Here is a 12257-nt window from a genome sequence, read left to right as displayed (position 1 = left end):
TCTGCATGTTTCAGAAAATTCTGGTTGCCCTAAAGCCGTGGTGCAGGTCTCAGTTTTTCTTTGCATGCTTGTTCTGCGAAAACGTTTCCTTCGCCATTTTGCATGAATGTCTTTGGATGCTGCTAATGGCACATGTTGTGTAAGTTGAAGGGACGTTTATTTGACAGTGAAACTTCTCGTTCCTGTGGAAACTGTGATGCGTCAGTTCAGGCTGTGAGTGTGTGAATGTAGAGAGGAGGGAATGGAGGCTCCTGTCCAGGGACCCAGTCTGCTGTTGGTCATGACGCAGCAGCATCATCCGATCTCTCTGTCCTAACCGAAGACTGCACAAGTGCATGGAGCTGCCGCAGTTCGCCATTTTCAGGCGCCGCTTTAAGCTTCGTTTCACGTAGATATTTGCCATTTCATGTATGGCTATTTATCGAATAGAAACAACATTATTGGCGATACATTTGTATTTTTCATGAATGTAGTTTTTGTTTTTTAAATTTTTTTCTTAGACTAATATCAACTCTTGTGTCCTCTTTTCTCTTTTCTTCGTTTTTTGATTATTTTTTTTTATGTCATGCAGGTCCCATAATCCCTGTCCAGAACCTGTGGGAGCCTGAGAGAACCGAAGAGGATTAAAGACCTTCCCACTCTGCCACTCGTCCTCCAATCAGACCACTTCGTTTGACCGCGGAGAGCCAACGACACAGGGCCCTCGACTGGCAAAATCTTTGACCAGGCTGCTCCAATAGCACCCAGCCAGGAGGTTTTTCGCTGCTTGAGAGAGCATGTTGCCAACGCGCTCCCTCTGCTCCATCATCTGGCTCAACCGGGGTATCAAACTAAGGAAAGTGCACCAGTCCACAAACACCGGTCAGGTCTGAAACCGCTGCCTCCGCAGACATAGCAGCAACAAAACGCTACTTATCGACTTTTAAAAATGCTTCTAAGCTTCGGGTGACTCCCCCTCCTCCCCTCATCCCCCGACTCCCTAAGCCACCAACACCAGAATTTAGTGACTTTTGGTCTCTGAGGAGGATCTCTGTGTAGGTAAACCCTGCTGTTGCAGTGCGACTCAGGCTGCACCATCTAATCCTCTATTCGGTGGCCATTTTGTTTTTTGCCTCCCCAACAAAATGGCGACGGAAGGTTTTCAGTACCTTGCCCTCTACGCTTTCACCAAGGACCAGGAAGAGGACCTGGATCTGCAGCCGGGAGACCTTCTGACAGTCAGCAAAGCCTCTCTGCTGTCCATGGAGAACTACACAGAGGGCTGCATCGAGCAGCCTGAGCGCCTCGGCTGGCTCCTTGGGTACAACGAGCGCACCAAACAAAGAGGCGATTTCCCGGGGACGTACGTCGAGTATGTGGGCCCCGTGAAAATGGCGCTCCCATCGAGCCAACCAAGGTCCCAGCGACCCCTCCCTGCCGCTCCAAGACCAGAGTCGTCTCAGGGTAAGAGCCTTTTTATATAAATTATACTCTGTCAGACGTTTTTTCTCAGCAGTGTAGCTACGCGGTATCTGACCTTTCTGTAATATATTGTAGAGAATAATGATGCGCTCATAGCATGTCATATTTTTAATTTTATAAATGACCTCAAATTACAGAGTGGCAGTACGTAAAGTTTGGGTTAAATAAATTAGAGAGGGCAGCGTAGACGTTATTCGATTTGTCGTTATGTAAATGAATAACAGAGAGTCTTGTTATTACACTGTGGTGTTAACAAGTTTTATTGTAAAGCTGACACAAGTCAAATTCTTCTCGAGCATTTATTGAGTTTTTCAAAGGAACCTTTTTCTGTATGCAGAACATTTTTGTCTGCTCTTTTCGAAATCATAGATGAAAACTCGTACGAATTATCTCACGTACCAACATTTTCAATTCTATTTTGTAAATAGGCCTCTGCTATGTAGAAAGTATCAAGTTGAAAATGAGGAAGATAACAGTCAACCCACACTAATTTATACCACATGGTGCTGCTTCTGAATCTCTCTGGATCTGTCTTTACTCTTGGGAGGAAGTATTTTTTGGGGTGGGATTTAAACATAGACCTTTTCTTTTTTTTTCTTTTTTTTTTTTGCAAACAAAATGATAGCAGTTTTATTTCTGACACGTTTAAAGAAGTATTTTACATCTGGGAAGATTTTCTTTTCTTCATAAAACTAGGCTGTCTGTGCAGAAGAAAGATGCATATGTGTTTGAAATTTTGAGCTATCTGATCAGAGAAAATAGAAAAAAGAGCTGCAACAATTTCTTTTGCTCGAGCGGTACAAAACCTTTATTTACCAGAATGCACTGCACCAGACCATTTAAAACGTCATCTGGTGGGCGACATAATGTGACATGCGTGTCTGAAAAATAATATGACGGTAGACTAGTAACAAATGATCTCATTTTACAATCCAACGGTAAGCTAAAATATGTTTCTCGAAATGTTTGAAATGAGCAGCAAAATAACAGAATCTTGGTTCTGGCACTGCCTCGCTGTACAGTTTGATCAGAATTTGGTTTGAGTTTAAGAAAAGAGGGATGGCTCTCTCCCTATCTGCTTCTATACTCTTTGTGTCTGTGGTGCTGGGCATTAAAAAATGAGGTACAATCTGTGGAATGACCAGCAGCCCAAAAGCCGGTGAAAATCTGATGGATGGTGTGTTTCAAATAAAGCAGGGAGGCCCGAGCGCTGGTATGATGGAGGGAAGTTTAAAATAGTTCATTACACATCATCATCATACAAAGCTGGTTGATAATCGGCAAAGTGTCCCTTTAAGTACAGGACCAGACCATCAACATAGATTTGAAAGCAGCTATTGGCTGTTAGTTGGTGCAGCTGATGCGTTGCTGGTCATTTAGTTTTGATAGGGCTCTCACATTTGGCATTGACCTCGAGTTGACCCTTTAATCTATACTTAAAACACGTCATAAGCCTTACCTCTTTGGAAGCACAGCTAACCAAACTCTCTGCTGAATAATAAAGGGCTAATCCGTCTACTTACTGGGCTCTCCTGTACAGGTCTGGCATCGATTGTGTCCTGTCTGTGTGGCCCCCTTTACATTCAGCATTAACATGTGTCTCTGGCATCCAAACTGCATCTGGGCTTATCTGCACAAAAATGCTTGGCCTTCCTTCGCTGTGACTTGTTATTGACCCTCTACTCAACTAAAAGACCGCAAAGGCATGAGGAGTTGCAAGCACTGTTTTAATTGTGCAATAGCCAAGTTAGAGATATCAGATATTTAAGTGCATTTTTTAGGACTCAGATGTTAAACTTGTTCACTGACGTCTTAAAATGTTTTTATAGCCGTGTTTGTATTTTGTGCAAGTCGAGTTATTTCCGGGAACGCAGTCACATTTTTTACTCCGTGATAAGCACTGTGTTCTTTCACACCTCTCTTCACTCCTGTGACTTTGCAAAATAGACATGTCTGATATTTATTCATATTGGTTAGAGCCTGCTTTCAGCTGCGACAGCGTCCAACTCAAACATGCACTTGGCTCGGCTTGGTCGACCTTAGCAAGCTGGACTTCAAGTAAAAACTTTGATTTGTTACCAAAGTTCCTCCACACTCCCAAGATTTCCATCATTTTCTCCTCATTAGCACTCCTTTGCTTTTGGCTGCAGCTGGTTAATTTATTGCTTCCCTGTACGCGATGCCAGAGGAAAAGGTGCAAAGGGCCAAAAGATTAATAAAAGTTTTTATATCATTCTGTATATAAAACCGTACATTCCTCCTCTGTCAAAAGCCGTAGTCTCTGTGCTTTCTTTTTTTTTATGACAGATGGACGAAGTACCACTCTGAGCACGTAGGCTGTGAACTCTGAATTACCTCTGGTTGAGCCAATTGGCTATTCATCATGTACAATACAGTACACTGAGCCTCATTCAAATTCATTAGTTTAAATTCATTTCTCTGTTTTGTTTTTTGTTTTTTTTCCTGGAAAGAAAACAGTGAGTATCATAGCTGCAGCACAAAGGTCTCCAGTTTTCTTATCACATGAGAGTTCACCATGTCAATAATATAATAAAAACTGGGTGTATTAGTAAAAAACACATGCCCGAACTCTCTCCAGTAGGGGCAGGTGAGGAGCACAACAGTATCGTCGTGGTTTGATAGACGGTGAAACAAACCATTTGGGCAGCTGGCGTTTGTGCCTGTGATATGGAGAGACAGGGGCAGAGGAAGGGGGTTGAGAAGGGGCGTTGGGTGGGTGGCAGGGTAGTGGTTGCAGGAAGGATACTTTGGCTTCGCACCAGAAGTGCATTGTATATTAGAAATAGTCAGGCCCAAATTTTACAAATATCATTTCCCGAAGGAACCAAGGCCCTGGACTTTGTGTGATTAGAGCTTTTGTTAATGTGGCCCATTTACTATTTGTAGGGATTGAAACGTTTGGTATCGAGGGGCAGCACAACGGCCCGGTGGTTACGAAGTTTGACCAAGTTGCAGGTGACCTTTCTTAAAAATGAAGCTTCATTTTTGAGGAAATCTGACAACAAGAAACTTTGCATTCATTGATTAATCTTTAATACAGTTTCAGAACACAACGCTTTCTTAGCAGTTTGTTTGCTTTCATAAGCAAGTTCAAAGTGAAGATGTGAAAAGCAGGGCTTCCTCTCGAAAGGCAAAGATTCAAATCAACAGTCGCAGATCCCTCAGTTTTCCAAGACTCAGTGCACTTCTGGAGACCTCTCGGTCCCCTAGATTTGGCTGCAGAGTAAGCGCTCCTTGCTTATACGCTGCTTTTCTGTACAGGCAGCTGCAGACTCAGACCCAGGGGAGCTGCTCAGAAGAAGCGAGGCTTTGCCTTGTCAGGCTCCAAGTGGAGCTGTACCCAACTCAGAATTATGCCAGTTGAATCAGATAAGGCTGTACAATAAGAATATTTAAGGATTTGTTTTGTTTTCCACACAGAGTTTTAAAGTTTGAACAGGCTCAGTGGCAGGTTCAGCGTGACAGCAGCATCCAAGTTATATAGTGAACAAGCTAAGTGTGCTATGATGGATGGGCATTGTGCAGACACTAGATATCAAACAAAAAATCGTATTATGTCATATGAAGTTGCTTTGAGCTGTAATGTCACCATCCGTAGGCAGAAAGGCTCTCTTTTCTCCCCTCTGTGCCACTGTTTGCATGCCCGCAGCTCCCTGTAGCCTACCAAAGAGTAGCGTGAAAGTCAAGAGCACATACTCTGTCCCTCAAAATCGAGGGACCAAAACGTCCCCAGAAGTATACTGCACAGAAAAGACACAAATGCTCGACTTGAAGTAATCTTAGTCGATTGATTAGCTCCGACTGATGATTTTAAATCTTCAGTCTCCATTTCCGTCCAGACTAAAATGCAGTCCCAGAGTTTTAAAAATTTAAACGGGGTCATAGGCATTTTCAAAAATCTCAGTTTTAGGGGTCTGAAAACACCTGAGGAGTGTTAACACTTGTATGTGTTTTAAAAACATATTACTGTATATATAGCCTGAGATTATATACACACAAGAAGGCGTATTATTGGGAAAATTAAGTTTGGAAATTTAGATTTAATATGCATTGCAGTAATGTGGTTACTATAAAACCCACATTTGCCCCCAGCTGTTCAGTTATCAGGCTTATTTTCAGATCTTGATCATGGTTTCTTTATTTCTTTAGGATTCTTTATTCATTATTGTCATTCTGGCCATGCAAAACATCAGAACAAAAATAAAAAATATAGAATGTAATATAATATAAAATATAATTAAGATTACATTCACAATAATAGTCCCTTTTTTTAAGTAACAGCAATTCAGGATCAGAAACGCAGTTCAGAAAGGCAGTGTGATGCAGTTCATCAGTCTTACAGCATAATTTCAGCTTCTGAAAGCTGAAATATTTTCATCATCATTTTAATCACAATTTCCTTGTTTTTGTTGTTTTTTCACGGTCAGAGCATTTTGACTTGTGAGTGCATGACGTGGACCAACTCTTTACAGAGAAAGTTTTTTTTTCTACTGGTCTTATGTTTCCAAAATTACTTACTCAAACTTGTTTTATTTCATTTTAGTCAGACATTTGCATTAAACTATTTTGAATACAGTTGGTATGAATTTTCTTTGCTTCACACTGCTTCTACAGCAATACTTTCTGAGTCTAAATTCAGTCATTGCATGTGTGTAATACTCATTCGAAACCAAGTGTACCGATTCACCAAAAAATAGGTTTCCTTAGCAGTTAACTAGGTTGTTCTTAATCCCTTACCAGATTAAGGAATCCAGGTTTCTCATTTGCATTCGAGAAATCAGGTTACTGCACAATGTTGACAACAACCCGTCTACTTTAGTGCATGTAAATGTGCCAAATGTTTTTCAGTAGTAGAAGGCAAAAATGCAAAGCATGGATTTCTTCTTGGCCAAAAGATGCAAATGGATTTTCTTCTTTCTAAAATTACATAGTAAGGAGAGGGTTCTGGGTTGGCCGATGACATCGTGTTAGTGTGAATATTTGTCCAAGATGGACTGCAATAGAGGTTCCCATGTCCTTCGGATGCAGCACTTGGTTAATATGTGTTTGATTTTATATGCACATAAAACTGAATCCACGTCCCTCTGTGTCAAAGCAGTTTTTGTGTTTTCTTTCGGTGTTGTTTTGTGAAACCGGCTTTAAATACAACAATATTATTTTTGTGTTGAAAAATAGTTTGTCAGAATGGATTTTAGCTGGTAAGCACACTTGTCCAGTTTTGGCGTCAGAACAACTTAGAGTGATGGATGTATGTGCGCTTTTCGAAACAAAATGTTTGTAAAAATCAGTCTCATTCCCCAGATACGAAGCCAAAACGTTTCTCAACTTGCAGCAGTGGGGTTTTTTTTGAGGCTTTTTTTCCTCTTTCCCTCCTTTATCTCTCTCCTCTCCCTGGCCTCACTTTAACTGCCTGCTGAAGTGAACCATGGCTTGGCATGTTTGCAAACTCCTCCCTTCGTACTCCCCCTCTCCCCCTTCCCTTCCTCACTCCCTCCTTTCTGCACCCTCCCTCCCTGATTCACATACATGTCTGATACTGTCTCTGGGCAGCTATAAACCATGTTAGCGGGGCCAGTTCTCAGAAAGGAGAGGCCTCCACTCACTCTCCGCTCCCTGCGCCTTACCAGGAAAACACTTTCAAAGAACCCATGGAGGGGGGCGGAGGGGCTGAGACCGTAGAGAAAGTGAATGAGGAAAGATATGGAGAGGCAGGAGAGGGAGGGAGACGAGGGCTACAGTGTGAGCCAAGGCCACCCTTTCCAACTCCAAACCAGCTGTATTTGGTTTCTCTTCTGACTGTTGTATTATTCTCCTGGAGTTTAGTAAATTTAGCATGTTACACTTTACAGAGCTATAGAAAGTTTTATTTTCTGGAGCATTTCTTTAGTGCCAGTTCAGCAAATGAGAGCTCAGTTAGGCGTGAAGCTGTCTCGCTAAAAGATTAATGATTGTAGCAAACCAGAAACAGAGTAAGGTACATTTTGTGCTGTGGCTTAGTAGGCAGGAGTGAAATAAAATCATTTAAGGCTGAACCAAATGTCATTAACCGCCCTGTACGATGGAGTGACTTTGTTCCTGTATTATGCAATCAGACAGAAAGGTGTCGAGAGCACATCTTTCCACATTGCAATCAAAAAGTTAATTAACAAAGGTTTGTTTTTTGTGCATTCAAATGGTATTTTGTGCATCCAAAAGTTTCTTTTAGAAAGATTTTTTTTTGCATCTGTTTGTAAAACCAAAAGTTTTGCTTGCTGTTGCTAAGTTTTGTGGGCGGGACTAATGCTGAAACATGTAAAGCACTGCTTTCTAGCATGGAACCTAATCTAGCATGACACCTAGTAAGACATTGCAAAGCGTTAAAAAAGGTATTTTCCCAATATAAAGATGAAGACTCTGTAACAATCTTTATATATTTGAACAGCGCTGCTCAGTTTTACTGCTTGATCTCCATTTCTTTTGGCCTCCATTTTCACTGTGCTTAGAGCAGTATGACGCCGGCTTCCCTTTCACAGACTCCCCATTACAGCTTAAACACAGTGTTTAAATATGTTTCTGGAAACATTTTCGGTGATAAAAAGGCAGTGCAGTAACATTATCCTGATATATATTCGATCAGCACTGCCTAGTTTTCCCGTTGGATCAGATTTCGGTCCGAGTTTGAGAGACAAAGAGGGGTTGGTAACTCTCTTGATCAGCTGTATGCTCTTTGTCCAGGCTGTTGGCGGCACAGCGGGCGGAAAATGTGGAAATACAACTCAAGCAACAACCCGAGAGCTGGTGAAATTCCTCTAAGTGATGTATTTTACGTCATTTAGAGGAGGCTTACTTAGAGGGGATATCTAGTAACCTGTTGGATGAAGGGACATTTACCACAGTTCACCTACACATACTACTCACACTGTTTTGATACAAAGCTGGATGAAAATTGGTGGAAAAATCCCTTTAACTAAGTTGGCAACAGGCTGATAATATATCCAGCACATTACGTTAGATAGTTCAACACTATAGTCCTGTCAACCAGTCACAACATGAACAATGTCATGCAGGCTAATAAGTAACCTGGACACATACTGGACCAATGACGAGCAAGTGGCCAACTAATGGAGCTCAAACAAAAGCAGTCTACATGCACCAATTCACTGAGACTGAAGTTATGTGTAAATATACAGTCTCTGCCTTTTTTAGCTCCAGCGAATTGCTTTTGAAGCCAGCCTGAAGTGGCCATTCGAGGAACTGCAGTTTTTGGCACTTTTGTCACATTACTGGAATTTCTAACTTTAATATAATTCCCTAAAAAAATGTCAATACCAATTTAAAACTTTTCGTTTCTTGGTTAATAGCACTGCTGTTACTAGTGTAAAAATAATACAGAAAATGAGCATTGAAACGATTTCAATGTTGGCTTTATGTTTCCACTTCAGAGGTCGCCACTTGACTAACACTTAACAACAAACCTTTTTTCTGTGATTAAATAGGTTTTTATTTAAACATGATCCTGGTGTTATCGGGGACAAATTTTTTGCACTAAATGGTCAATATTATGTGCACCTTTGTATAAATTCATGTTATGTACTGACATTTTAATACAAAAGCTGTTAAGTGCCACATTTTTAATTGTTTTTTAACAACGTGATATTGGACTGTCTATATGCTCTATTTGACTGCAAACATAGACAGTCTTAAAGTCATTAAACACGTCTGACTTAGCCTGCTATTACAGGTTTTATAGGTGCATTAATATTCTCAGTAGTGCCTGTAGGCCTGTAAAACCAGATCCATCCTTGTGCAAAGATCACCTGTGTTTGACATGGTTGCAGAGGCTCACTCGTGCACGTGTGGCTTTGAAGCATGTTGTGACAGAGGACCGGTTGGTGTGCCCGGTCGTAATGCACTGCCTGTCTGCATAGTTGGGATGCAGTGAGGACATGTAGCAGTGAAACCTGACCAGCAGCATACACACTGCTACACACCAGCCGTGAGCCAAACACCAACTGGCCTTGTCACCACTGAACATAAGAAACACGTGCTTGGAGTGACCGACATGGTTCCAAAATGTATTTGCAGATTTTATCCTCATTTGTTGATGCTTTTAATTTAGCCTTAAACCAGTGCATGTGGAGGGCAGTGGAACTTTGGGAAGTTAGTTACATCTGGTGAAATAATGCAGATAAAAAGTGGAATATGGACATATTTAAGTTAGTCTTCAAAACACAACAGGGAGCCAGGCAGAGCTCGTGTTTCTGCAGCTTATGGGAATCAGGACTTTATCCCTGTTTGAGGTATTCAGTTACACTGGAATTGAAAAAATAATAATTGTTGGGCATCAAAGGTCATTCATGATCTTTCCAGATAGCAGTTTGACAGTCTTGATCTTAACTCAGTATTCATTTACTTGCCAGTAAAGAGTCTTTGATGTGATGATGTGAAAACACTGGAAAAAAGCAATTTTCTGCCATTTTCAGTTAATTTTGATAGCCTGACACCCATTAACCAGTAGCAGATTAGTTAACGTTAAAGAAAAAAATTGAATGACATGAAATCATGGCTGTATTAGGAAAACCTGGATACAGAATGTAGCATGGACCCTGTTCATTCCTGTGAGAGCTGCTCAGGGGTGCATGAAGCAAAAAACACTCTATTTCCACAGTATGAAAGTACCTGGATCATAATCATTATGGGGCCCAAAGAGCATGTGCGCTATAGACTCCCACCAAGGTCGGCTGGGACTCGCTATTGGCCCAACTTGGGCAGACGGCTGCCAGTCAGCTTGGTGTGTCACGGCCTTAAACAGCTTAATTTTTAGCCACAAACCCCCTTCAGCATTGTTTACCATGTCAGCACCACTGGCTGTGCTAACACTGTTAATGGTGCTAACAGAGGTAACAATAGTTAACACTGCTAAAAGGGGTTTGCGGTTCAAAATTAAGCAGCTTACTCACTGGGACTAAATAGGGGGGCCAGAAGGTGGGCACAATGTTGAATGAACAGGGCTTTTAGCTACCTCCTACTCAACCAAAGTGGTGTGCTGTACAGTAAACTGAAGAGTAGCGAAACTAACCTAACGACATTTGTAACCAGTCTGAAATATTCTCGGTAGTTGAGAAATTAGCAGTTAACTTTTGGCATCCCTAATCTTTAGCCTGAAATGTGACAAGTTTTTACCACCTAACAAAAGATAATTTTTTGTACCAGTTGTGGTCGTCTGACTGCATACTCCAATTTCAGTAGTTTATGAAGACGTTCACAAAACAAACAGCACAAATCAAAACTGTTGGGAGTGTTGGAGTGAGGAAATTCCAGGGATTTAATTTGAGCTGTGAAATCCTGTTAATGAATTCATGCTGCATTTCAGCTTTTGGAGAAGCTTCAGTTTCTGACACAGACCTCTGAGAGGGAGAATGCAGCAGAGCCTGCTACGTATTACATAAGCACACTGATGCAGAAGATACAGAGCAAATATTTTGCCTCGCATAGCTTCATCCAGTCTACTTTTGCTTGTCTGCTGCTCAGCTCGGATTGAGCGAGCGAGTTCGTGCAAACGCACAAAGACAGGATCTGCAACATTCATCTGACCATCACAGTTACAGCTTCATGTGTAGATAGTCACGCATGACTTGATAGTTTATAACACAGACAGTGTTTCTTTTGCTTTATCAAAATAAATGCATGAAAAAACACATATAGACTTTTAAGGCCTCAAAAGCACCGGGGCATTTTTGTTAAAGTGCTGGAGTGCAAAACTACACTCTGTCATGCTTTTTTTCTGTCTCCCTTTTTCTCTTTATCTGTTTCTCTCATTGGCTTCGTCTCAGGGCATGTCAAGTCATAAGCCTGTCTCCCAGTGTGCAGTCTGCCAAGGAAGTGGTTCTAATTGACTAACAAGTTGCTGTTACTTTATCTCTCTCTCTTTCTGCCTTTCGCTCTTTTTCCATACCTTTCCAAAACCTTGAGAAGACTGCAGGGCTTCAGCTGCTTTTGGCAGGAAAAAGAAAGAAAAAAAAAAACACTCCCTCTTTGCACGAAAGTCAGAGTTTAATTTATTTTATTTTTTTTCAAGTGAAGAGAAATATACAGTGAAATAAAGTGTTTATGATTGTTTGCATGTAGGAGTGAGAAAGTTCCTTCCCACTCTCCCACCAAACTGTTGGAGAACATTCATTTTGTGGTTTTATAGTCTATATTTGTTCTTATTTCCCTGCTTTATTTGATTTCCATGTTTTATTGCCTGCATCCTGCCTAAACCTAACCGCATAAGAGCTCCATGAAAATTGGTTTTGCTCTCTTGCACTGAATAATTAATATATTCTGCTTTCTAAAGCATTTGCATTTAGCTGCATCTGTAATTATGACATTCCAGGCTTACTTAGACAGCGTTCACTTATTCTGATAGTCATGTTTTAATTAAGGGAAGATGTGGAATTGGGTGATATGAAGAATGAATTGGTGTTTGTGATCTTTTCACAGTTGTGCGTCAAGGCGTTTTATTCCAGCCAATCACCAGAATCTATTTTGGCATCGTACGTCTCTTGAAACTCAGATATGTAAAATTTGTACGTTAGCGGCTACATTGAAACTTAACGTTTGAACAACGTTGTGGTTAACGTGTGGTCATAAAAATCGCAGCTGGGAATGCTTCCAGTGTCTTGCTAAAACAAACGCTTTGTTGTTTGTCGGTCTCAGCAACGATGGTTTGCAGCTTGGTAGCCATCTTGCCTTGGCATCACGCCATTCACAATCCTCTGCGATCTGAGTTTATTAGAAATGATGATATGATG

The 12257-nt window shown here is 41.1% G+C and overlaps 1 protein-coding gene across 2 annotated transcripts in view; it reads left to right on the top strand.

The window, feature by feature from the left end:
- The window catches only part of pik3r2 (phosphoinositide-3-kinase, regulatory subunit 2 (beta)), a 43369-nt gene that overhangs the window by 7962 nt on the left and 23150 nt on the right, over positions 1-12257 (top strand). For both annotated transcript variants that reach the window (XM_042498421.1, XM_042498422.1), the window contains exon 2: positions 572-1443. In XM_042498421.1, coding sequence (XP_042354355.1) covers positions 1125-1443 — 319 coding nt within the window. In that variant the 5' untranslated portion in view covers positions 572-1124. The remainder of the gene's footprint in view (positions 1-571; positions 1444-12257) is intronic.

Source organism: Plectropomus leopardus, chromosome 12, assembly GCF_008729295.1.
Source record: "Plectropomus leopardus isolate mb chromosome 12, YSFRI_Pleo_2.0, whole genome shotgun sequence".
NCBI lineage: Eukaryota > Metazoa > Chordata > Actinopteri > Perciformes > Serranidae > Plectropomus > Plectropomus leopardus.
This window is presented reverse-complemented; position numbering and strand designations above follow the sequence as displayed.